The 27,359-nt window shown below is 42.2% G+C and overlaps 2 protein-coding genes across 14 annotated transcripts in view; both read right to left on the bottom strand.

Moving 5' to 3' along the window:
* The window catches only part of POLR3B (RNA polymerase III subunit B), a 137,028-nt gene extending 132,494 nt beyond the window's left edge, over positions 1-4,534 (bottom strand). The window contains exons 1-2 of one of the 3 annotated variants that reach the window (XM_037996589.2): positions 4,066-4,173; positions 2,437-2,481 (exon numbers count right to left, since the gene is read on the bottom strand). Coding sequence is in view for 2 of the 3 variants with exons in the window: in XM_037996588.2 (XP_037852516.1) it covers positions 4,064-4,144 (81 nt within the window). In the remaining variant the exon portion in view is untranslated. Of the gene's footprint in view, positions 1-2,436; positions 2,482-4,063; positions 4,184-4,334 lie in introns of those variants that run through there. The other 2 variants (XM_008004532.3, XM_037996588.2) reach the window with 2 other exon arrangements.
* An 8,173-nt stretch (positions 4,535-12,707) lies between these two features.
* Positions 12,708-27,359, bottom strand: part of TCP11L2 (t-complex 11 like 2) — a 45,680-nt gene continuing 31,028 nt past the window's right edge. For all 11 annotated transcript variants that reach the window (XM_008004525.3, XM_008004524.3, XM_008004523.3 and 8 more), the window contains 4 exons: positions 26,207-26,394; positions 25,820-26,001; positions 21,054-21,226; positions 12,708-15,777 (listed from right to left, as the gene is read on the bottom strand). In XM_008004525.3, the coding sequence (XP_008002716.3) occupies positions 15,533-15,777; positions 21,054-21,226; positions 25,820-26,001; positions 26,207-26,394 (788 nt within the window). In that variant the 3' untranslated portion in view covers positions 12,708-15,532. The remainder of the gene's footprint in view (positions 15,778-21,053; positions 21,227-25,819; positions 26,002-26,206; positions 26,395-27,359) is intronic.

Below are 27,359 nucleotides of genomic sequence, written 5' to 3'. Positions count from 1 at the left end.
AGGACCATCCATTCCTTGGTCTAAGTCTAACCCTTCCGCCATGAACACAATCCTGCCAACCTTCTCCTAAAGACTGTAAACCTTGCCCCAGTTCGGTCCTTGATATTCAACCTGTTCTATTTAAAACTAGTATTCAAATCTTCCCATTTAAAAAGAACAAAAAAAAATTTAAGACCCAGCAGCTCCTCTGACTACTTTCTTCCCTGCCCTTCAGCTTACGACCTCTCCCAAATTACCCCATATTTAGCTTCTCGTTCCTCGCTTCCCACTCCTTCATTCCATTATTGTCAGGACTCTGACCTACCTGCCAGTGAAGCAGCTCAACAGAGGTCACCAAGGCTGCGACTTCAAAACACCTCCCTTGATGCCCCTTCACATTCCCTTTCCACAGTATCTGGCCATGCCGATCACTGTCTTATAACGACCTGTGACATCATTCTCATGACTTTCCTTCCTCCAGCCGGGCCTTCTCATGCCTCTTTTCCTCTGCCACCCTGTAAACGTTGGTGTTCTTCAAAGTTCTATCCCTGGCAATGTCTTTTCTCATTCTCAAGTAGGGTTGGGAATGGAGGATTTCAAACACTACTGTTTGAAAGTGTTGTTTAGCTTCCCCCATCTCATCCCACGGCCCCCCAGTTCCAAATGCGGGCTCTTTCAAAGGCAGTGACCCGGTCTATCCTGTTTACCACAGTGCCTGGCACATATAAGACTCCAATAAATACTGAATGAATAAATAAATGAGTGAGTGAATATCACTGCTGGAGTAAGCTACTGGGTATGGGCCTGTTCCCTCTATCTACTGACTGGGCAGTGATACCTTACAGCCTCAGACGCTACTTAAACTCAGTATGTCCAAAATTAAATCTTCCCCCAGCTCCATTCCCAATCTCAGGGAATATCACCATTTATCCCAGTCAATCCCAAATTAGATACCTGGGAATCCTAACTTTCTGATTCCTCTTAATCGACAGGAAAACAAAAATTCTACTGAGTCGATCTCCTTGTAACCTTCCTCGCATTTATCCTCTGCTCCTGTGCCAGTTGAGGCCCTCATAATCTTTTGCCTGGACTGCAGCAATACTTCCTTTCTAATCTTTCTGCTCGTCCCTTTCAATGCTAAACACTAAAGCCAGTGTGCATGTCCTCATGTGCACAGCTGAGCACCTCATTCTCTACACCTCTTCAGTGCCTCCCCACCCTCTTCACCATGTCTGGAGCCCACAGTGAGGCATACATCACACGCTGTGCTTGCAGCTGTACTTGTGCCCACGCCTCCTCCTTCTATCTGGAATGCTTCCCCACCACCACACTTCATCCACATCTGGCAAACTCAGTTCAGGCATGTGTAGTACCAATACACCCCTCGCCTACTTGTATCACAGTACCTATTGCATGTTATTCCACCTGCTTGCGTGTCTCTCTATATAAGCCTATAACACACTGGGAGGCAGGAAACACATTTTTTGAACTTATATAAGCCCTGTGAATAATACACTACCAGGTAAGTACTCAGTAATACCGACAAATATTTATTCAACAAATAACTGATTAATTGGCTCCAAAGCTTGTGTTATTTCTACCATACTACCATGCTGCTGTACTACCATAAGCACAAAAAAATACACACCAGGCATGGCCAGTTCAAGTAAAACTGAGCTCCTATCTAGAAAAAGTTTTAGAGAAAACACTGAAGTTGGAAAGTTTAAGTAAATATTTTAATATCTCAATTTAAAAGGAAATGGCAGCAAGTAGCAGAGATCTACCATCTTCTAGGAGATTCAGGAAAGGCCTTCCTAGGGAAGTTATATCATAGATATGTGAGATTTAATCTACAAATAGGAATGGGAGAGTGATCCAGAAGAAACTGTATGAGCAGAGTAGAAATATCTCAAGGGAGGGAGTGGGGGGAATCATGGGAAAAGGGGCTAGAGAAGTAAGCACTGGTCAGACTGAGGAAATTTATTACAAACATGGTAAACACTAGATTTTGCCCTGAAAGCAACAGAGATTGAAGAATTTTAACTAAGGGAGCAACATAACCATGCTTGTGTGTTTAAACGGACAGCTCTGGCTGCAGAGCAAGGAACAGACTGGATTGGGACAAGTCAGGTGCCAGGTAGAAGAGTTAGGATGTAAGAGAGGACAGTGGTTCTGGGCTGGAAAACAGTGGGAATGAAGTTTCAGATAAGCATAGATTAAGCACTCAAGACTTTTTAGAGGTGATGGTGGACTGGATGCAGAGTGCAGGAAGAGGAACTGTTATTCTTGAATCAGAAGGCTGGAATGATAGCACTGATCACTTCATAGCTGTGTAAATTCACGTAATAAATAGAACTCTCCCAGGCTTATTTTTTCAGCTCTCTGGAGAAGCAATCCGATCAGCAGTTAGTGATGAAGACTAGAGTCAGACTGTCAAGAGTCAGATTAGCCACTTACCAGGCTTCTAATGCAAGGCTATTTACTTCACATCTCTGGGCCTCTCTGGCAAAATGGGGGTGAAAATAGCACTTATTTCAGAGGATTAAATAACATAACGCATGTTATGGTTAAACAGAGCCTGGCACGTTAGCAAGTGCTCAATGCTGGCTCCTTGATATTTACTTTTCATGGTTAAAATACAGTTTTGCGGCCAGGCGCGGTGGCTCACGCCTGTAATCCTAGCACTTTGGGAGGCCGAGGTGGCGGATCACGAGGTCAGGAGTTCGAGACCAGCCTGGCCAACACAGTGAAACCCCTTCTCTACTAAAAATACAAAAATTAGCTGGGGATGATGGCGGGCATCTGTAATCCCAGCTACTCCAGAGGCTGAGGCAGGAGAATGGCATAAACCCGGGAGGCGGAGCTTGCAGTGAGTTGAGATCACACCACTGCACTCCAGCCTGGGTGACCGAGCTAGACTCTGTCTCAAAAAAAAAACAAAAACAAAAACAAAAACAAAACCAGTTTTGCCTGATGAAGATCAGCAGCCTATTGCATGCACTTATAGACTGAATCTGATGAACTGCTAATCCAACTTCCTTAACTTGTCAAATTATTATAAAGAGGTTTTGTTTTCTTTTCCCTGAGACAAAGTCTCATTCAGTCACCCAGGCTGGAGTGCAGTAGCACAATCACAGCTCACTGCTGCCTCGACCTTCCAGGCTCAAGTGATCCTCCCACCTCGGCCTCCTGAGTTGCTGGGACAACAAGTGCACAGCACCACACACGGCTAATTTTTGTGTTTTTTGCAGATAGGGTTTTGCCATGTCGCCCACGCTGGTCTCAAACTCTTGAGCCCAAGTGATCCGCCCGCCTTGGCCACCCAAACTGCTGATATTACCGGAGTGAGTCACCACGCCTAGCCAAGGAGGTTCTTATAATCCGATAGATTTACTGATCATATCACTTTCCTGCTTAAACCCTTCAAAAGCTCTGCTCCAAGATAAAGTCCAAGCACTGTCAGACATTTATTGAAACTTTTCATAATCAAGACTCTTACTTAACCCTGTCTTTTATCTCTCCTCCTCTATTTTTCTTCACTCTAATACTACTGGATTTACTTTCCTTCCTCAAAAACATCCAATGGTCTTGCCGAGGAGGTTTCAAGTATCTTGTTCTCTCTCCCTGAAATCTCTCCTTTGCTATCTTCTCCGGCCACATCTCTACTTTCCTATTCCACGTCAGTGTAGATTTTGAGGCTCAGAGAGGTTATAATATGTGCCTTATCAGATAACAAAACATGTCGACAGCCGTACTTCATTGGGCAGCTCGCTGTGGGACAGCTGTCCTTAACTTCTGAGAATCTGATGAAAGCTATGGAGTCTCTCCCCGAGAAAACACACAGGCAAATTCTTTAGTAAATATTCAGGGCGTTTAAAATTCCCCTGCAACCCAAACTTGAACTTCAGGTTAAAAGGAAAGATGACTAGCTTGGAATTCAGACGATCTGGTTTTACCCCCCACAGCCAACTGTGGTGCCTCATGCAAGCGGCCTGAGCTCCCTGGCCCCCAGTGTCCTTTGTAAGACTGCAAACATGCAATACGTCCCCCACAGTAAGTGCGAGGGCCAGTCCTCCCCACGCACACCTATGCTGGAAGAGCTCCAACCCGAGAGCCAGCCGCGGGGCTTCTCGACCCCCGCAGCGGCCGACAGCTCCTCTGGCATCAGCCTTCACTCGCGCACGCGGACGCCGGCTCTGGGAAAAGATTGGCACGCGCGACGCTCTGAGCATGCGCAGATGCCCGGCGCATGCGCACAAACCTCCAGCCCGCCCCCTTAGCGGCCCGGCACTCCGGGCAACGCCCCCTCAGGGCGCATCCAGGCCCCTGACGCTCCATGAGTGCCTGGCACTCACCTCTACAGTCGGGATTGGCGCAGCCAGCTGCTCCGGAGTCAGGTTCCCAAACTCCTCCGCTAGCACGTCCATGCTGCTCACGAAGGAGGAAGAAGCAGATAGAACCTCCGCGCCCGCCTTCCCTGCACCAAGCAAACTGCAAGACTCCCGGAGAACGGTGCGCGGAGGCCTAAACTGTCCCCGCCGTGTTAGCTAGAGACGCGCTAGAAAGGTTCCGCCTGCTCCCTGCCCGAATCTGCGGTGGAACCCGGATGTGGCCGAGGCCGAGTAGGGAAACTGCGCCCCCTGGTGTAGCTCAGAGGTCTGGCGCGGGGAATCCTAAGCCCCAGCTGTCAGGTTTCTTGCCAATTCTCTGATAATTGAGACCAGGAAAACATAGTGGTTGTCATTTTAAAAGTAATCCGAAGAAAAGTGTAAACGCATAATTTACCCAACTTGAACCACTGAGGCAGAGAATTGTTTAATGTCCAAAATTATATGCGTTGTTTAGTATGGAAGAGCAGGAAACGTCCCAAATGCCTGCTAATAGGAGATAGATTAAATAAATGATGGTACATGCGTGTGATGGAAGAGTGTTCAAAATTCTCAAAAGCACTGATGGAAGATGTAGGAGTAAATACTAGCGTATGGAGAAATTTAGTATGAAAAGATGACATTTACGTTAGTAGGGGAAGGATGGCCTGTCCAGTAAATAATGTTTGAAGAGCTGATTACCCGTTTGGGGAAAACACATGTAAGTGAAACCTTTGTGGATTAAATATTGAAATGTTAACAAAAACTTAGAAGAAAATGTAAGTGCAGATATTCATAACGTTGAGATGATGAAAGTTTTCAAGACAGCAACAGTCAAATCATAAAGGATTTCATAATTCTAAACACGATTTTATGATTCCACGGAAAATTTTTAATTTTCTGAACAGAATTTTTAAAATCGCCAATGAATAGAATTAATAAAAAAATAAATTGGCAGAAGACAAAGGGCTGGTCTCTCTAATTTACAATGAGCTCATACAAATCAATAGAAAGAAAAATCCTATTAGAAAAAACAAGGCAAAATGCACCAATGAATTAATGGGTACGGAGTTTCGATTTGGGAAGATGCAAAAATTCTGTAAATGGATAGAGGTGATGGTTGCACAACACTGTGAACGTATTTAATGCTGCTGACCTGTCCATCATTTTAAAGGGTTAAAATGCTACGTTTTATGTATATTTTAGAACAATAAGAAAAGCTATGAAAATTTGTAAGTACATGTATGCTTTCCAATTTCTCCCTCATAAAGGTAGAACCCTTGCACCAGGTTAATTATTCTTATTTCCTAAAGAGCTACTTAGATTTCAGTACTTGTATTTTCTAAGTGTTGCACTGACATCTGAAATATGAGAAGAATGGGAAAAAGACCAAAAGTAGAATCAACCCTGCCTTTGAAGTTCTTACAATTTACTTTTTATGGAGACAAGATACAACTTGTGTCTCATCCTTGTGCATTACCAGATTGCAACCGATTTAGCATCTAGCCTGGAAGGGACTGCGAAAGTGATTTATAGATGGCAGAGGATCTCAAGGTTGGCTCAAGTGTGTTGGTTGTCTGTGCCAAAGTCTTCTTTGCTTTCCATTATCAAGGTGGTTCTCCAACTTTAGGGTGTATCAGAATCACCTGGAGAGCTTGTTAAACCATTCTCAGTTTTCTGATTGGTAAACTGGGGCTGAAAGTTTGCTTTTTTTTTTTTTTGAGATGGAGTCTTACTCTGTCGTCCAGGCTGGAGTGCAGTGGCATGACCTTGGCTTACTGCACCCTCCCAGGTTCAAGCGATTCTCCTGCCTCAGCCTCCCGAGTAGGGATTACAGGCACGTGCCACCATACCTAGGTAATTTTTTTTTTTTTTTTTAATTAGAGACGGTGTTTCGCTGTATTGGCCAGGCTGGTCTCAAACTCCTGACCTCAGGTGATCCGCCTGCCTCGGCGTCCCAAAGTGCTGGGATTACAGGCATGAGCTAGTGTGGTCTTGGCTCACTGCAACCTCAACCTCTGAGGTTCAAGTGATTCTCCTGCCTCAGCCTCCTTAGTAGCTGGGACTACAGGCATGTGCTACCACACCCAGCTAAACTTTTATTTTTAGTAGAGACGGGGTTTCACCATGTTGGCCAGGCTGGTCTCGAACTCCTGACCTCAGGTGATCCACCTGCCTTGGCCTCCCAAATTGCTGGGATTACAGGCATGAGCCACCACACCTGGCCTGCAAATTTGCATTTTTAGTAAGTTCCCTGCTGCTGCTTTCCAGTGATTATGGTTTGGAAACCACTAACCTAAGACTTATCACTCAATGCCATATCCTCTTTTTATGTGTCTAATTATCCAGACTGAGCTCTTGGTACAGGAACTATCTTGTTTGTCTTTGTATTTCCAACTTCTAACCCATCAGTTGTTCCTGAATATATTTGTGTAGAATAAGTGAGTTGAAAGAAAAAATTGCAATGAGTGATGTTTGATATTATACTCACTTTTTAAGAATCCGGATTGCTTCTAATTTCTCTTCAAAAGCAGGAGGCTCCTGTAGCCATGGTCCCAAAGTCCTATATGGCAACAATTGGCTAATGCTGAATAGTGTTGGCCCTTAGACCATAGCTGCCACAGTCCCTTACAGTCCTTCCCCCAGGTCAAATCTATGACTTCTTCCTGATACCCTGAGGAACTGGAGTTTTGAAACCAAGAAGCCAGGAACAGTCTCATGATTTCTTTGTTTTCTGCTGCCATGTCATTTTCCTGAGGTATTAGTACAAAAAGACCAGTGGTTTGAATAGAGGGGTGGGAAATTAGGGAAAAGAGATCACAAGGCCGGGCTCAGTGGCTCACGCCTGTAATCCCAGCACTTTGGGAGCCCAAAGCAGTGGATCACGAGGTCAGGAGTTTGAGACCAGCCTGGCCAACACGGTGAAACCCTGTCTCTACTAAAAATATAAAAATTAGCCCAAGGTGCTGGCACGCACCTGTAATCCCAGCTACTTGGGAGGCTGAGGCAGGAGAATTGCTTGAACCTGGGAGGCAGAAGTTGCAGTGAGCTGAGATCGCACCATTGCACTCCAGCCTGGGCAACAAGAACTAAACTCTGTCTCAAAAAAAAAAAAAAAAAAAAGAGAGATCAGATCACAGAGGGAAAAATGGTTAACATCTTGGAATACTATCTTATCACTTAATGTATAATGGCTTATGGTAGCCAGATGAAAAATTGACCATTGTCATGGAGGAATAGGGGATCTTGTTTAACGGAGAGCAAGGAAAAAGGAAAGGCAGAGGTGTACAATCTGGGCCCTGAAATACTAGGGAGAACTTCTGTTTACAGAGTGTTTACTCTTTGTCGGGCATTGCAATGACCACTTGATGTGCATTCTCTAAGTGAGTGTTCAACCCCAGGGGATGAATATGATTATTGCCACTTGACAGGTAAAGAGACTAAGGCTCACAGGGGTTAAGAAACTTGCCCAAGCAGAGCTGGAATTTAAATCCATAATTATTTGACCCCAGAACCCATGCTTTTAACCACTCTATCATAATGCCATACCAAAAGCATGGGGCAGCGGAAAACATTTCAAGTAGAGAAACACAGCATGAGCAATGGCATGAGGGCATTAGAGTACATTATACCACATCCTGACAATTGAGTGTGGTTCTCACATAGGGCTTTTCAAGGGACATGTCTGTAGATGACACTAGAGAAATCCACTGGAGCTGTACCATCACGGACTGTTATGCCCTGTAAAAGAAATTAGACTGTGTTCTGAGAGGCTTCAACATGAAGATGCCAGAAACAAAAGGAAAAGATTATCCTCCCTTCTTGACACCTTGATGCATTCAGACTGGAAAAAAGATATATATGGTTGATTTCTATGTCTCAATTAATTCATAATAGAACTAGAGAAGACCAGAAACAATGTCAGAGAAAGAATAAGGACTCTTCAGTCTCAAAAGGCAAGAGCAGAGGGAGAACCCTTGAAGTCAGAGAACATTCTGCATTTTAAGCAAGACTGAATAGTCCGAAAACTTTGAGCTGCCTGCCGTGCCCCCAGATCTTTCTTTGTGTGATGTGATCTTATTATCCTGTCAGAACCAATAGGGCCAGGTACCTGCCCAAGACAGCTATGTGGGCTGGATTTAAGGGATGAAGTGGCTTATCATGAGAACCCTATCCAATGTGGTGTTTGAGGGTCATCTAAACTGATGCATGGCAAGCAAACTCAATCGTATTCCCTCTCAGGACACTTTTAATGAAGACACCCCAAAGGGGAGGGCAGCAACAGAAGCTGAGAAGTAAATGCCAAGTCAGCCTTTGGTATCAGCACCACAGAGATATCTTTTTTGTTTTTTTCAGATAGGGTCTTGCTCTGTCACCTAGCTCACTGCAACCTTGAACTCTTGGGCTCAAACAATCTGCCTGCCTCGGCTTCCCAAAGTGCTGGGATTACAGGAGTGAGTCATTGTGCCTGGTCTGAGAAATACTTTTCTTTTTTTCTTTTTCTTTCTTTCTTTTTTTTTTTTTTTTTTTTTTTTGAGACAGCATCTCACTCTGTCGCCCTGGAGTACAGTGTCGCCTGGAGTACAGTGGCGCAATCTCGGCTCACTGCAACCTCCACTTCCCAGGTTCAAGTGATTCTCGTGCCTCAGCCTCCCAAGTAACCGGGATTACAGACCTGTACCACCACGCCTGGCTAATTTTTGTATTTTTAGTAAAGATGGGATTTTACCATGTTGGCTAGGCTGGTCTCAAATTCCTGACCTCAGGTGATCCACCTGCCTCAGCCTCCCAAAGTGCTGGGATTACAGGCATGAGCCAGCGGGTCCGTGGCCCTGAGAAACACTTTTGAAGGATGGCACACATTCCAGAGTTAGACTCCTTGGGTTCAAATACACTTACCGGCTCTGTGACATTGTTCAAGTTCCTTAGCCTCTCTGATTCTCATTTTCCACATATAGAAATGAGGGAGCCTGCCTCCCAATGTGCTGTGCAGTTATATGATATCTACATAAAGTGCTTCGGGTAGTCCCTGCCATAGGGTAAGTGCTCAGTGGCTATTAATATTTTTTTATTATATTCTGAAAGAGAAAAAAGACTATATTCAGGTTCACCACATCTACAAATACAGCTGCTGAGACAAATTCCTGGATTTCCTTTTTTCTTCATAAAAGTTTACAATAAATCCCTGTGTTCCTTTCCCTTGAAATCTGAAAGAAGCTAACATAGTAAGTTTAGAAATGAAAAGGTAAAGCCTCACTCTGAAAACAGAACAAGAGGACACAAGTTGATAGTACAAATATACCTTTCGAAAGATTAAAGTAAATCGTAGAGGATAATGTTATAATTGATTACTAAATGGAATTAGAACATGTTGGGTTTTGTTGCTAGCCTTTGAAGTTGACATCAAGGACAATAACCGCAGCCTTCTGCGTACCCTTGGGTTTCTCCGCCAGTGACAATATTGGGCTTAATGAACCATGGTTCTGATGAGATACGAAAATTTTTGTTCTTATGTACTTAAGTATTTGATCATCACATCTCCAAATACTAAAACCCCTTGAAGCTTGAAAGAGATCTAGGACTCATAAATTATAGTTATTATAATGTATTCTGCCTACATTGTGCTTTAGAGTTTGCAGACAATTTCAAATATGTCTCATTTTATTTTCACAATAACTGTGAGGTAGGCAGATAGTAGGGTAGGGAAGTAGGGTGGAAAATTGAGGTTTGGCGAGATTAAAAGACTGGCTCGCGTTCATATAGCTGTGAAGTAGTAAGAGTGAATTCAAACTAAGTTCTTACGACTCTTAGTCCCATGCTTTTACAGAACAATTAGTGGAAAATTTTTGGAATTGAACATCCCCAGAGGTAGAACAGGCTGAACTTCAGTCTTGAGAAAGATGCGACTGAAAAGTAAAAATATGTTGCACAAAGGAGGCACTCCCCATTCCTATAGCACACTTAGCCAATCAATCACAGAACTCATTAGTGATTCTCCTGGGTCTGACTTTCAAATCCTCCCCTTTCTTGGGAGTTACCACTAAAAGATCAGGCACATGATTTTAAACCTGTTTTCATAAAGAGAACGTTCACTGGCGGGGACCTGAAGTGGAGATGGCTAATGCTTACCAACAATATCCATGATCGCCTTTCTCCTGGGCATTTTTTCCAGCCTCCCTTGCAGTAAGGTGAGGTCACATTATTGAATTCTGGACAATGGAACATGAGTGGAAGTGGGCAGTCTTTTTCCTTCCCTATCAGCTGAGCGAATGAAGATTTAGAGGACAGTGGAGTCATGACATGGATGGAAGTTGGGTCTCTGGATGGCTGAATGGAAGACCCATCCCCCAACTCCACCCTACCCCCTGCTTTGAACTGTGCTTTGAGAATTTAGCTTATGAGACCACTGAGACTTGGGGGCTGTTTGTTCAGCAGTTCGCCTACACTTATTAAGAAAGGTTGACTTCTTGTAACTACGCCTTTCCTTAAATCATCTTTTGTATAATTCTCAGAAGCACTGCTGGTTTGGGTGGTCTCCTGACACGTTTCTCACATACAAATTTTAAAGATTTCATGAATGATCATTACAGTGGATTTATTTTTCTCTTTCTGCTTCTCAGCATGCCCTCTCAATTTGGGAGAAATCCCTAATTGGATGACTTTGGTGGGATCACAGGAGTGTAAGGATCATAATTCCCCTCCCTCACTCCATCCCCTGCAAATTAGAGCCTGGGCACTTGACTTAAGACTCACTCAACTGAATTTTCACATGTGGGACTTTAGATATTAAGCAAATGAGGCAAAGACAGACAGACAGTTGAGAAATCAATATCTGAAGCCGCAGCACTGATTCTAGTGTGGCTGCACTCCTGCAGCTTGCATCACCTTGGTTCCTGTCCATTTTCCAAACCTGGTTCCTCTCTGATTACCTAGATTCTGTGAGGTACTTCACGCCCATCCAATAAACTCCTTGTCTGCTTCAGTTAACCAGAGTCCATTTCAATTGCTGCTATCATGTCTTCACGTGTGAGTACATGTAAGCATACGTACACTAGACATGGGAATATTTTAGCATCAACAAGTGTTGTCAGGGCAATCTTTCCAAAGCATAGATTTGTTTGTGACCTTCTCCTGTTTCAAGAGATGCAATGATTCTTTTTCCTTTTCAGGACAACCCCTGCCCCCCACCCAAATTTTAGCATGGCATCCGATAACCTTTTCGTCTTTGTTTCACCTCTCATCACTTTTTTTTTTTAAAGACGAAGTCTCCCTCTGTCTGCAGGCTGCAGCGCAGTGGCACGATCTCGGCTCACTGCAACCTCTGCTTCCTGGGTTCAAGTGATTCTCCTGTCTCAGTCTCCCGAGTAGCTAGGATTACAGGTGTCTGCCTCCACGTCCAGCTAATTTTTTTATTTTTGGTAGAGAGATGGGGTTTTACCATGTTGGCCAGGCTGGTCTCCAACTCCTGACCTCAAGTAATCCACGCGCCTCAGCCTCCTGAAGTGCTGGGATTTCAGGTGTGAGCCACCGTGCCTGATCACCTCTCATTCATCACTTTCATTCTTCCAACTTACTCTGATCCCTGGCTCACCGTTTCTCCATACTGTTGTACTTACTGTGCACTTGGTCTGTTGTGTTTTTTCCTTTTGTGGCCTCTTGGCAAGTTCCTATGTATCTCTCGCATTTTAGTTAAAGAATTATCTTCTTTATGAAATAGAGTTTGACCATTTTCTCCCTGGCACTATGCTTTTTTTTTTTTTTTTTTTGGAGACAGGGTCTTGCCCTGTTACCCAGGCTGGAGTGCAGTGGCGCGATCTCGGCTCACTGCAACTTCTGCCTCCCAGGGTCAAGCGATTCTCCTGCTTCAGCTTCCCAAGTAGCTGGGATTACAGGCATGTGCCACCACACCCGGATGATTTTTGTATTTTTAATAGAGACGGTGTTTTGCCAAGTTGGCCAGGCTTGTCTCGAACTCCTGGCCTCAAGTGATGCATCTGCCTTGGCTTCCCAAAGTGCTGGGATTCAGGCATGAGCCATTGCGCCCAGCTTTATTTTTTAACCCTCATTAGACTTTATTGTAACTGTTCACAAGTTTGTCCTTCTCACTAGATTACAAAGTTCTTGAAGACAGTGTTTTATCATCTATGTATCACAACCACTGGGATACTTCTTGGCAGGCACACAGCACATGCTCAATAGGTGTTTGTTGACTCAATGAATGAATTGTGAATAAACATGACTTGATGTCTGTAAGGCTCTGATGGTCAGCACAAGAATCATTCTAAAGACTATCCAATAAAGACTATCCAATATTCCAGTCCCAGGCTACCCAGAAGTGGTTTAGAAAACAGAGACACTGGCTATCTCGAAATAATTTTTAATGTTTTAAAATTTAGTAAGTGCACACAATACATGTTTTAGCAGAAGAATGAAAATGTGTGTATGACATTTAATACAAATTTACATTACAAAATGAGACCGTGTTAGGAAAACATTAAAAGTAGAAGTAAACATTTAAGTAAAAACCAAATAAACAACATGCTAAGGGATACAATTTTTAAAATCCTAGTAAATGTAGTTGCCTAAATCCAGACTTGAAACACTGAGATTTACTTTGCCACTAAAAAAAAAAAAAAAGCAAAAAAAAAAAAAAAAAAGGCAGAATGCCCTTCATTTTAAATGCATTTAAAAAGAATGTTTGTACATTGTTTTCCTGCTGGCCACTGTAGTATAATCGAGTATATAAAAGAGGATCAGCTGGATTCAAATCCGGTAATAAAAAAGTACACCACCTGTTAAGTATACAGTTCACCCCAGAAAGCAACAACAAAAAAAATCACACTACATATTACCTTTCTACTGTCAGATTCTCCCTGATGCCCATGCCCCAAAGACAGAACAGCTGAGAACTCCTTCAGCTTAAGAGAAAACCAAATGTCTTCAGCACCTTATAGTTTCTGTGCACAGGAAAACATGGGCAGAAGAGGACTGCAGGAAGAGAAAAAAATAGCCAAGACCAATGGTGTACTCTTCAGTAAAACTCCACTTGCATGCAGCAGCTTCCGTGGAGACAATGGCTGATGTATTGGGCATTGTGAGAAAAAAAAAAAACTGACGTTCATAATTTCCTCAAATTTTGGCAGATTTCCCCAAATTCAAACAATGGAGACAATTTATTCACACAATCACTTCCTAAAACTTCACAAAATAACGAAGTAACACCGTAATGGTGAAGGTTGTAGTGAGGAAAAGAAGGTTGGGGAAGAAAGGAATACTCCTTTTTATTTTCTACCCACTCTACCTCACCAAATTACTAGGGCTCAATTGAGTCCTTAGCAAACAAAACAATCAAAAATGTATTTTATACAAATGAAGCTCCTTTTAGACCAAGTACCTCCCAACTGTAGTGCTTCCCTCAGCACTCCAAGAAGAGTAATTCCAGGATAAGCAGATTTCTCTAAAGTCTCAGTGATCACTAGTGCCCAACTTTGCAAGGTTTGATTTAATGCTCAAGAATGGCAAATGAGGCCGGGCGCGGTGGCTCATGCCTGTAATCCCAGCACTTTGGGATGCTGAGGCAGGCAGATCACAAGGTCAGGAGATCGAGACCAGCCTCACCAACATGGTGAAACCCCGTCTCTAGTAAAACTACAAAAATTAGCTGGGTGTGGTGGTGCATTCCTGTAATCCCAGCTACTTGGAAGGCTGAGGCAGGAGAATCAGTTGAACCCAGGAGGCAGAGGTTGCAGTGAGCCGAGATTGCACCATTGCACTCCAGCCTGGGCAATAGAGTGACACTCCATCTCAAACAAACAAGCAAACAAACAAAACCCACAAAACAAGAATGCAAATGAGGCCAGGCTCGGTGGCTCATGCCTATAATCCCAGCGATTTGGGAGGCCAAGGCGGGTGGATCATGAGGTCAGGAGTTCAAGACAAGCCTGGCCAACATGATGAAACCCTGTCTCTACTAAAAATACAAAAATTAGCCAGGTGTGGTGGCAGGTGCCTGTAGTCCCAGCTACTGGGGAGGCTGAGGCAGGAGAATTGCTTGAACCCAGGCGGCAGAGGTTGCAGTGAGCTGAGATCACACCACTGCACTCCAGCCTAGGTGACAAAGTGAGACTCTGTCTCAAAAAAAAAAAAAAAGCAAATGATAATGATCCTTAGAAGAGCATCTTGGTCATAACACAGTAAAGCTTTCATCAGCACAAAAGACATCTGCTAGTTAAGTCATATGGGTAAGAAATCCAAAGTTTAACTGTTTCTTTTTCAGATATGAACTTCATGGAGAACGGGTATCATTGACTGCCTTTCTTCTTCTTACAAGTAAACCAAATGAGCCCTGCCTCACATAAAAATATTAAATTCTTATATAAACCTTATCAATGGCCTGAGAAATGCAAGGACATTCACTAAGAGATTTGTGCAAAAATTGTTTTTCTTGGAGAGCAGGATAAATTGTAAGAAGAAACAAACTTCTAGAATACTTTGAGAAGGGAGTTGCTTCTATTTTCACTAAACAAACAAGGGAGGTTTTATCTAAAGTTTGTATGTAGCATAAAAATGTACTTAATACATTCAGATTCTAAATAAATACTGACCATTGGTATTATAAAGTATGATTTGGTACATTTGTGTAATTTGAGGACTTACTTTGTAAGTTTCTGTTAACACATTAATAAAATGTAATTGTACATTTCAAATACAATTATGTTTGCTTCACATCATTTATTCAGAACATCAATTCCCTCAGTTATTCTCACAACCTTCAACCCTTTAAGGAGTTGTACCAAAATTAAAAATCATTAGGTTTGATAATGACAAGTGAGAACAACAGCTCCTTATGGGTTGAATGTCATAAGCCAAATATAAATGGTTAATAAAACATTTACAAGTATTTTATATAGGTAATATAGTTCATTACAAATTGTTTTCTGTTCATTACAAATATCTGTTTTAAACTTGAAAATGATGCACAAATAGGGTCTATGTGATGTTTGTGTCTTCTGAGGGTCTATGTGATGTATGTGTCTTCTGTAATGCTAATATTACCCATTACATGGATTTGGGCTAATACTGCACCACAGTACTGAGAATGTGCTGGATCTCTAATGCCATCAATGGAAGTGGACTGGATACCAAAGTGCTGGATTTCCAATCTCTCATCCAATGTCAGTTCTTCTTTAGTTAGTAGGAGGTGAAGCATCTACCTTCCCCATGGCTTCCTCATTGAAGAGCAGCTTTCGAAGTATATTTGCATAAAATGGTCCATACACTTGTTTGTTGAGATTCACAATGTTTGCATATTGACAGCCTAGGGCTTCTAGCTCCTGCTGAATGACAGCTAGGCCTCCTGGCATAGGAGGCATGCATTTTTGAGGGCTTGGAAGACAAAGTAGGCTTTTCATGTAAAGCTTAATTCGTTTATCTGAAGGAAAAAAGAGAAAGATACCTTTATCTGTCCATTATTAAAGTACATACTTTTTAAAAACAAGAACAAGTAATTGTAATAGGTTGACTACAATAATGTTCCTAATTCTTTACCCCTCCCTGTACCCATCCCCTTTCTAAGGTAGCTTTGCAGCTCCTCCTATCAAAGGCTGGAGTGTTTTCCCCATCCTTTTGATCTGGTTGGCTCTGTGACTTACTTTGGCCAATGCAGAATACGGTGGAAATGCCAGAGTACCAGTTTCATGCCTTGGCCTCAAGAGGACACTCTTGTTCATGTCCACTCTCTACCTACTACGGCCATGAGAATAAGCCTGGGCTTGCTGGAGGATGAGAGATCAAGGAGAGGGAAACCCAGCTGTTCCATCTGAGGCTATCCTAGACCAGTGCATAGCCGACCAGCATTCAAACACCTGAGAAAGTCCAGCCAGGATCAGCAAAGCTTCCATCCTGAGCCACAGCTGACCCACAAATACATTAGTGAATTCAGCAAGACCAAAAGAGTCACCCGGTCGCCTCACAGACTGGTGAGTAATAAAAAATGCTTATTTTTTTTAAGCTCAGGAGTTTTATGGTATTTTGTTTTGCAGCAATAGCTGACTAATAAAAAATGCAGAGCCCTATTTGGGGGGAATCTTTTACAAGTTAATCCTAAATGTTCATGATTGTAATTACATACACTAAAGCTGAGTTTGTAAACTGGCATTGCCAGTCTGGCTCATGCAGTGTCTTTTTTAAAAACAGAAGCCATTTAAAATCAGAAGATTTCACATAGAAATCCACATTTCTGCTTTCTCTTGAAAAATCTAGAGATCTGGCAAACTTGGGGGCCCAAATTACCACACGGCAAGGGGGACCACACATGTAGGTTTCCTCAGGACAGTCAAAATTTACACCTGTTTGGCATAATTTTAAAAAGAGACTCTCAAAAGTACCCTGGTTGAACAATAAATTACATGGTGCCAGGCGTAGTGGCTCACACCTATAATCCCAGCACTTTGGGAGGCCAAAGTGGGAGGATCTATTGAGCCCAGGAGTTCCAGACCAGCTTGGGCAATATAGTGAAACTTTGTCTCTACAAAAAAAAAATTAAAAATTAGCCAGGCATAGTGGTGCATGCCTATAGTCCCAGCTACTTAGGAGGCTGAGCTGAGAGGACTGCCTGAGCTCATGAGGCTGCAGTGAACTGTGATCATGCCACTGCACTCCAGCCTGGGCAACAGAGGGAGACTCTATCTCAAACATAATTAATTAATACTAAATAAGTTACAGGGCACTTCACACATGGCCAAGAATCAGGAGACACTAAGGAAGGGCCACCCCAACTAGCACACCATTGTGCCACCTTCCCCGCCCTTCCTGCATCACTGCCTCGAAGTATCTGAGTTTGACATGACTACATAAAAGCACAGAAATGCATATGGAAATCAGGCTGCAATAGCATGGGACAACTATTAGTAATACTGGACAGAAAAGACCTGCTATAGCTCAGGCTGCTCCAAGGGCTTTCTCTGGCTTTGGGAGCAGAAACCTCACCAATAAGAAGGTTTACTAAGGAAAATATGCCACATTGAATATAGACAACTATGATACTACTGAAATTCCTATCACCCAAGAATGCTAACAAAGATCATACATTCCAGCTAGGTGTGACTTAGAACTTAAGTTTCCAATGTCCATGTCTTAGAATTCTTTCCTTTTACTGGAATGCCATGCCATGCCATCCTATCTCATCTCATCTCTGCCCAGAATCAAAGGCATCCTTCAATGTCGTGCCAAAAGTTACCTCCTTTCTGTGACTTTCCTTAGCATCTGTTAGCAGACTATCATGACATGATTGCCAGTTGAGAAGGTGTCTCTCTCCCTTCTTGGACAGTGGACTCTTTGAGTGTGAGAGTTATGTCTTTTTTATCTTTATATTATTGGTCTGGCATGTGACAGACACATTGTAAATGCTGACTGAACTTAAGAGAGAATGGACTGAAAAGGGTCTATAAAGATAAATAACAAACTGAAAACCATGGCAGCCAGGGGTAAATGGGGACGGAAGAAGGCAAACAAAGGTGACTTAAGCCTTATCTGTAACTCTGTTCTTTTTTTTATACAGACAGGATCTCCATCTGTTGCCCAGGATAGTCTCAAACTCCTGGCCTCAAGTCATCCTCCTGCTCGGCCTCCCAAAGTGCTGGGATCACAGGCATGAGCCACTATGCCTGGCCTTTGTCTGTAATTTTTCCACAAGGAGAAATTATTCTGTATCACCTGTACAACTGAAATTACTTGTTAAAAATGTAGATGGCAGGCAGGTGTGTTGGCTCATACCTATAATCCCAGCACTTTGGGAGGCCTTGGTGGGCAGATCATGAGGTCAAGAGTTTGAGACCAGCCTGGTCAATATGGTGAAACCCCATCTCTACTAAAAATACAAAAAATAGCTGGGCGTGGTGGTGTGCACCTGTAGTTCCAGCTACTCGGGAGGCTGGGGCAGAAGAATAGCTTAAACCCAGAAGGCAGAGGTTGCAGTGAGCCAAGATCACACCACTGCACTCCAGCCTGGGTGACAGAGCAAGACTCCATCTCAGAAAAAGAAGTAGATGTAGGCATGCAAATAATTTACACAGCAGGTAATCCATAATTTTTACTTAGTATGTATTTGAAAGAAAAATCCCTTTCTAATATCTTCAAAAGGTTAAGAATTGTAATGGGAATTGGGATTGTAATCCCTTCAGTAAATAAATAGCGCATCAATGAGAACAAAAGAAAGCACACTGTGGGTACCCTGAGCAGAGGAAAACCATGGCCAACACTGATGAAGCCCTTCTCATGTTCCAGGAATCTCTCTGTTTAATTTATTCTCACTCTTCTGCAGGCATACATTTAGAGTTAACTGTGTACTACTTTCCCTTTAGACTAGTTGCCTGACCCTCAGAGGCCCAGGTCTATATCATCACAGATATGATCCAAACACTTTCCCTTAAGAAGGTTTAAAGAATGAAACCCTTTCAAAATTGTTCTTAAGTCAGCAGGTGGTTCTGTCTCTCCTGCCTCATTTGCAGATGAGTCAATTTTTAGGCAAAGGCTGAAGTGACAGGAGTGTTTGTCCAGTTAGAAGCAGCCACACGGAGTCCCTGCCAAAGGCGTGTCCTTGGCTTCCAGGGTCGAAGGAGAGCCGCTCAAGTGAGTCACTTAAGTTGCTAGGGCAACAGTACTTTGAATGAGATTTAAAATGCTTTCAATTTGCAAAAGGACAGGCAAGTTGGACTGGGGAAAGCTGGGTGGACAAAAGTTGCTTTACCAGATTTTAAGAGGCATCTCCTGGCCCTCAGATTCCTTCTGATACTGCAAGCATTTCCCTTATCCAAAGAAAAGGCACAGAGTACACTCAGACACTCTGGCCACTCTCCCAGCAAGCAGCAGGGCTCCAGCTCTGACTGAAGTGCCAGTCAGAGCAGTGAGGAACATGAGCTCTGGAGTCAGACAGGCTGGGGAAGGATCCCTACTCCACCCCCAGCTCGTTATAGGACTTTGAGTGAAAGTTCCTTAACCTCTCCAAGTCTCCTATGCATTCACCCATTTCACAAATATTTATTAAATATATGTGTGGGTGCAGCATTGCACAAGAATATAGCAGTGAACAAACCTGCACACCATCCTCATGAGGACTGCACACTACTGGGGATTTGGCAGTTGGCTGCAGAGACTGCTGGACAGTGTCTCAATCCCCACTCTATCCCTCTTCCTCCTAGAACACCATCTCTCAGGTTTTACCTGTTCAGCTGGGACGGCATGCTCTGAGGACAGACACATGTCAGCACGTGAAGGTATATAGATAAGGGCTTGGTCATAGGTGATCATGGTCATGCTCTGTTTGTTATTGTTATCAACTGTCCCCTCTCAGGAGCAGCCTCCCCAGCAGCCCACAATGATGTATACACCAATACTGTTCCTTTCTGGGGGCAAAGTTGAAGCTTTGAACAACTGAAGTAGCCTGTGTGGCCTGGATCCCAGGCATTCCGTGTCCCCAGGGATAAGGATGAACAACACTATTTGAAAGTCTCAAATTAATAGTATCTTAGGGCAGTCAATGTTGTACTTTGAAAATTTGCAGATTAATCCTAGCAGGTTAGTACATTCGAATTCTACACTCTTCTACTTTTGGTTTTCATCCTTGAACCTCTGTAGTAGACAACTGCTTTGCACCACACAGCAGCTTCTCCCCTTCCTTATGGCCACAATACTCTGATTTTGTTTCGGGGTAACCATCTCCTCCCTACTCTCATCAGGTGTTACAGAGAAAACTGACTCCTCCTTGGCTCCAGAAGGTGAATACATGTCTCAGGCTTAACTTTCTTCCCCTCAGGCCACCATGACCAATTCAAGAATGGGACATGAACTATAGTCAGGCTAACTGGAGCCACTGAGACTCACTGGAGCTCACTGTTTGAGCTAACAGGGAGGCAGATTCCTTGTTTTTCACTTGACTTAAATATGGAGGGTTGTAGGCTGGAGCTAAAACCATCTTGCTGTCATGAGAAAAGTCTGCCTGTGAAGGCAGCCGGCCCAGGAGAAGGCAGTGTTGAGAGTTGGAGGCAGGAAAACTAGTGCCAGTGACAGCTGGAACTCTCATGAGGCTGTACCAGAAGCCAGCCCTACCCTTGGTCTTTTCAGTTAGATGAGAAAATAAATGCTCATTTTGTTTAAGCTAGTTTAGAAGTTTAGATTGTTGTCACAAGTAACAGAAAAGTCCTAACTGATACATTATCCATTTTCCCAACTCACCAACACAGCTTGACTTTGAGACAGTCAATTTCCTGGCCGACCATTACAAAAAGCCTGCACACTATGTCTCCTGGATCCAAGCGTTTTCAGTCTTTGTCTCTTTAAGCCTGACCAAGTTCCTTCAGAGCTGCTCACAGCAGAACTGATATCTACTGTCTGCGAACATACTGCCAGCTGGTTTGAATTACTGCATTGATCTAGGATTTTAACATTACTCCACCACTCTGTTATTCTCGTCATAAAATCTATTGGCTGAATAGATAATAGGTCCTGAAACATCCCCCCACTCCACGACACACAGAAGCAGCAATGAGTCCCAGGCCCTTGAAAACATTATTATTTCTTGACATTTTCAATACTTATCCTCCAAAAGCAGGTAATGTGTTTAAGACAAAAATTTGACTGACTTAATAATTAGTCAAAATCAACAAGTTAAAGCAAATTGGAATTGAAGCAGAAATCAATAAAAGGACTCACCAATCAAGGACCAGATAGGATTGTCCTCCTCTTCAATGCTTGAAAATTGACCTATAAGATTAGCTTGAATCTCAGCACTGAAAGTGGGTAAACCTCTCTCCATCAGGGTCTTGTTAACCTCAGCACAAGTCTGAACACCAATAGAATTCAGGACTTCCTTCGAGTTAAAGGTCCTGTGAAACATAAAATGAAATTCCACCAGGGAAAGTTTTTGTTCATCAAGTTATTATTCTGAATATACAGACTTGTTTTAGATATCTACCAATCTTCTCTTATACAGACAATAATAACCTCTATTAGAACGAACTTACAAAATAGTAACTCCTCCCAACCACCAACCTTCTTATGTAGCAGATTTTTAAATGCTTAAAATCATTAAATTGTGTAGCAGTGTTTAAATAGAAAAGCATACACAGAAAAATATGGTCCCCAAAAATGCACCTGCAACTCCATTTATATTGCAGGACTATCAGAAAGGGACAGAAAACACCAATTTGCTTCTTAAAATAAACTTGTTGGTCTGAGTGGATTCATTCACACATTTTAAAAAATACACTTGATAAATGAAGTAGACTGAATTCATTTATCTATGACTAAGCAGTAAATCTGTAACACCAATCAAAAACAACACATAAAGATATTCAGTGGTCAAATACCTAAAACTCTTGGCTGATCATGACCAAGAGTTTTGATCAGTCAAGAGTTTTATCTTTGGACCAAAGATAATAAGCTCCTTCCCATTATTCAAGTAACTGATAAATAATCTCCAATATATAGAGTCCAGAAAGTTGTAAAGGTAATTAAAGAGTGAGTTATTTAGTAGGTAAGGAAAAATAGGTAATTAGAAAAGGCATTTGTTGGGTCCTCACTATTAGGGGAAGATGACTGAAAATTCTATCTCACTATCCAGAAAGGGTCCTTAAGATAACTCTGCAAAATGGCAATTAAAGGATAAGAGAAGGGCTCAATGATAGGAAGCAGTATAATGGAGTGAGTTGGAACATAAGCTATGGTGTCATGTGGAGCTGGGTTCAAATCCTGGCTCTACCACTGAACTTCTGTGTGTCAAATATTTAGCTCTTAGCAGATTATCAGGCACATGGAAGAAGGAAAAGAGAAAAATAGGTTATCGTGTTGATCATCATTAACAGCAATAAGAAATGAGTTCTTGGTATTCTGTCTTGACTGGAATTTGTTATAAGCCCACATTGGACCTGATGTTGGAATTCTGTAACCCAAGGATAGACTGATTGTAATAAAATTATTACCTTCTGACTTTTTATCCACTACAATGTACTGCCCTAGTTTTTTCTTGCTTTTAATCAGTGAGTTCTTAGGCTAAAGGGAAACTGGCTAGCCATATGCAGAAAATTGATACTGGACCCCTTCCTTTCACCAGATACAAACATCAACTCAAGATGGATTAAAGACTTAACTATAAGACCTTTAAAAACCCTAAAGGAAGACCCAGGAAATACCATTATGGACATAGGCCTTGGCAAACATTTCATGATGAATTATTCAAAAGCAAATGCAACCAAAACAAAAATAAACAAGTAGGACCTAATTAAACTAAAGAGCTTATGCACAGCAAAAGAAACTATCAAGAGAGTAAACAGCCTACAGAATGGGAGAAAATATTTGCAAACTATGCATTTAACAAAGGTCTAATATCTAGAATCTAAAGGAACTTACAACCAGCAAAAAACAACCTCATTAAAAAATGGGCAAAGGACATGAACAGATACTTCTCAAAAGAAGACTCACATGTAGCCAACAAGCAACTGAAGAAATGCTCAACATCACTAATCATTAGAGAAATGCAAATCAAAATCACAGTGAGATACCATCTCATACCAGTCTGAATGGCTATTTTTTCTTCTTTTTTGAGATGGAGTCTCACTCCATTGCCCAGGCTGGAGTGTAGTGACACAATTTCAGCTCACTGCAACCTCCGCCTCCCAGGTTCAAGTGATTCTCCTGCCTCAGCTTCCTGAGTAGCTGGAACTACAGGCATGCGCCACCACGCTTGGCTAATTATTTTTTGTAGAGACAGGGTTTTGCCATCTTGGGCAGGCTAGTCTTGAACTCCTGACCTCAAGTGATCCACCTGCCTCGGCCTGCTAGAATGCTGGGATAACAGGTGTAAGCCAACGTGCCCAGCCTGAATGGCTATTATTAAAAAGTCAGAAAATAACAGATCCTGGCAAGGTTGTAGAGAAAAGAGAGCACTTATACACTTCTGGTGGGAATGTAAATTGGTTCAGCCACTGTGGAAAGCAGTTTGGAGATTTCTAAAATAACTTAAAACAGAACTACCATTCAATTCAGCAATCCCATGACTGGGTTTATTCCCAAAGGAATAGAAATCACTCTATCAAAAAGACACATGTACTCATATGTTCATTGCAGCACTATTCACAACAGCAAAGACACGGAATCAACCTAGATGCCCATCAGTGGTGGACCGGATAAAGAAAATATGGTATATACACCATGGAATACTATACAGCTGTAAAAAGAATAAGATTACATTCTTTGCAGCAACATGGGCAAAACTGGAAACCATCATCCTAAGTGAATTATCAGAAACAAAACCAAATACCACATGTTCTCGCTTATAAGTGGGAGCTAAATACTGAGTAAACATGGACACAAAGGGGAACAACAGATACTGGGTCCTACACCTAAAAGGTGGAGGTCTGGAGGAGGGTGAGGGTTGAAAAACTAACTATGCTCACTACCTGGGTGATGAAATCACTGGTACACCAAACCCCAGTGACCCTCAACTTACCCATGTAAGAAACCTGTACATGTGCCCCTAAACCTAAAAGTTGAAAAAGGGAAAAAAATTAAAAATCAACCAATCAATAAATCCTCTTTCAGCTCTTCAAAAAAGTTGTCTTAGCATAAGCCATGCCTTCCACTCACAATGAAGAGGGAAAACTGTTTCTAGTTTTCAAGATGCGTCATCAAACCAAATATAAATGACATGTTGGTCTACTATTTAGTACTGTCCCTTTCTTTATACTATGAATGCTATTGCCCCATCCATAATGAGGATAATTGAGAATTGATTGTATTCATTTCCTAACACCAGGGAAAAAATTAAACAATAAAACAACCAGATACAATTATAAAGATGATGATTTAATGGCTAGTTATTAATAGCTAGCATTCATTGAGTACATATTATGTGCCACACACCTATACATGAATCATCTTAAGTTCTCACGACTCCAAGGTAGATATTAATACAATTATTATTCCCTTCTTACAAGTGAGGAAGTCAGGCTCATAGTAATTTGAGAACTTATTCAAGTGTTCATAATAAGTCAATAGCAGAGCTGGGATTTAAACCCTGGTATGTCTGACCCGAAAGCCTGTCTTCTTAGTAACCACCTTCTGTATACTTTATATTAACATTTCAGCAGCACTGGGTGTTCTCTAAAGACTTAATAAATAGAAGTTTCTGGAAAGTAATGATTACCCGTGCAGGGAAATGGTAAGATAAGACCAACTGCAAAATCAAAGGTTTCCTTTCATTGTAGGTCTTGGGTCCTGGAATATAATGAGCATCAGAATCAGGAGAAAGGTCAGATCAGGGCTCAGTCCTCGGTCTGCCCTTTTCTAGCTGTGCAGCCCAAGGCAAATTCTACTCTATCTCTAAGCTTCAGTTCAAAATGAGAAGTTGGATTATATAACTACTTGTGCTCCTTTTGGCTCTTAATAGTCTAGGATTTCATCAAGTACTTAACATGCTCTCTGAATAATAGGTGGGAGGATGAGAAGACAGGTGCATCTCCCTTCAATTACAGGAATAAAGAGGACATGCCTCTGAAGACACCTGAAAGGGAACCAGCAGGAGAAGCTGACCCATAAGAGACTAATAGAACCATCTGGCCATTCACCAAGACTAAGAATTTTCTGACTTGGATAGGAATTCCTACTGGATGATGTAAATGAAAATCTAAATGGGATTCCAGCATTCATGAAGGTATAATACTGGAGATAAATTTAGCAAAAACCAAAATCTTCACTGGACTTGTATCACATCTCTGAAGGGCAGAATTGTCAGCACTTCTGAAGACTTCGTAGCAAGGTGGATTTGTGAAGTCAGTAAACAATTCATTGCAGAAAAATGATGAAGTCAGAACAAGCAATAGCACAATTCTAGGGAGGCCGATGTGGGTGGATCATGAGGTCAAGAGATCAAGGCCATCCTGGCCAACATGGTGAAACCCTGTCTCTACTAAAAATACAAAAATTCGCCGGGCGTGGTGGTGCATGTCTGTAGTCCCAGCTACTTGGGAGGCTGAGGCAGGAGAATCGCTCAAACCCGGGACACAGAGGTTGCAGTGAGCCCAGGTTGCGCCACTGTACTCCAGCCTGGTGAAAGAGCGAGACTCTTTTTTTTTCAAAAACAATTTGCACAATTCTAAACACTGAGCTTGGCAGATTTCTGTGTTTCGCTTGTTTTTCTTCCAAAGCACTGTCAAAGAAAAGCTGTTGTACAAATTCACTGTAAGTGGAAATACTACACTCACCCTGGCACTTGTCACGGAAAACATCTCTCCCTTCCTATGAGAGGACATCTAAGCCTTCAGAGAGATTAAAGGAAATTCTAGAAAAAGTAAGTGTAAGATAAGCTTCCCTAAAGCACAGTCCTGAATCTCACATGCAGATGTCCAAGGTCATTCTTGTTCTCTGAGATGCATGCAGAGCCTTAATACAAGAGGGAGCAGATGCAAAAATCTGGAACTTACTCTTTGTTCATGCCTTCGAGTAGAACAGCTGAAATCCTTTTTAACCTGTTTGCAAGCTCAGGCAGGCCTCCTGTAATAGCACCCACCATGTTGTTGGTAATTAAGGACAGGCAGGCAATAATTTTCAATTGATTCAGCTTTTCTGTCAGTTCCTGAAGACGTGCTCCATCTGTCATAAGTGTCTAACATATTTATTTAAAATATAAAAATAGAAAGGGTAGCTCAATAGCATGAAAATACAAAATAGGCAATGTCATTTCCAAATTCCCATTTTTATCTGATTTTTGCAAAATCATTAAACCACACGAAACACAGACCAGATGATTCAAAGTTAGAACTTAAGAATTAAAATACTGGGAAATCTGGGGGAAGAACAAAATCACTCACCTCTGGTAATTCTTTTTTCTGATAATCCCACTGTAACAGTTTCAAGTAACTATTATTTAGCACCAAAGTAGGGCTCAGGCTTGGCTTGGAGGTATTTTCGGCCCCAGGAGTTAAAGCACTCTCAGAAAGAGAAAATAATTCTTCATTTACAGATTCTTTTATCCATTCTGTAGTCTGATCAAGAGCACCTAAGAGTGAAAAGGTCACATATTTGTTCTACAGCTGATTGATCCCTTCACTGGTGTATTCCACTTGACAGATGCTGTGTTGGGTGCTGGGCATAAATGAAAAGACACAGCCATGCCCTTCAAGGAGTTTATAACCCAGATGGAAAGACAGATCTGTAAACTAACAACTATAACACAGTACAATGAATGCTGGTAATTGTGGGAGAAGAGGCTGTCCAGGAAATAATCTAAGAGGAAGAGCTCTGTAAGTGCTCTGGAAAAGACAGCATATGGCACATTCTAGATGCCACATTCTGGATGCCACAAACAAATCTGTATTGCTGGTCCATAAAGAACTAGGGGTAAGAGGGTTGTAGCAGATGGCATTGGATGGGTGGTTAGAAGCCAGCCTTGATTTTGTGCAGAGAAGGTATTTAGAGTAAAGTCATTAATTTTCACACATTTTTGGTAAAAGGTGAAAGATTTATACAATCTGAAGAGAAAACAGAGTATAATTATTGCACATTTTTGGGTCTTAGACCGCCTTTAATATCTAATTAGAGATACGCCTTTCCCAAGGTGAATGTGCACACTCACATGCACATGTCCACAAACAATTGTCATTCTCTCTTACCAGATTCATAGTCCCCAGGTTACAAACACCGCGACGGGAATGGGGAGTTTTGGATAATATTATTTTCTTTCTTTTTTTTTTTTTTTCCAGACGGGGTCTTGCTCTGTCACTCAGGCTGGAGTGCAGTGGCGTGATCTCAGCTCACTGCAACCTCCACCTCCCAGGTTCAAGCGATTCTCCTGCCTCAGCCTCCTGAGTAGCTGGAACTATAGGTGTGCGCCACCACATCCAGATAATTTTTGTATTTTTAGTAGAGATGGGGTTTCACCATGCTGGCCAGGATGGTCTTGATCTCCTGACCTCATGATCCACCCACCTCGGCCTCCCAAAGTGTTGGGATTACAGGCATGAG

The sequence above is a fragment of the Chlorocebus sabaeus genome, chromosome 11, assembly GCF_047675955.1.
Source record: "Chlorocebus sabaeus isolate Y175 chromosome 11, mChlSab1.0.hap1, whole genome shotgun sequence".
NCBI classification, from domain to species: Eukaryota; Metazoa; Chordata; class Mammalia; order Primates; family Cercopithecidae; genus Chlorocebus; species Chlorocebus sabaeus.
Note: the sequence above shows the minus strand (reverse complement) of the source record. Positions and strands in the feature narration are given on the sequence as shown.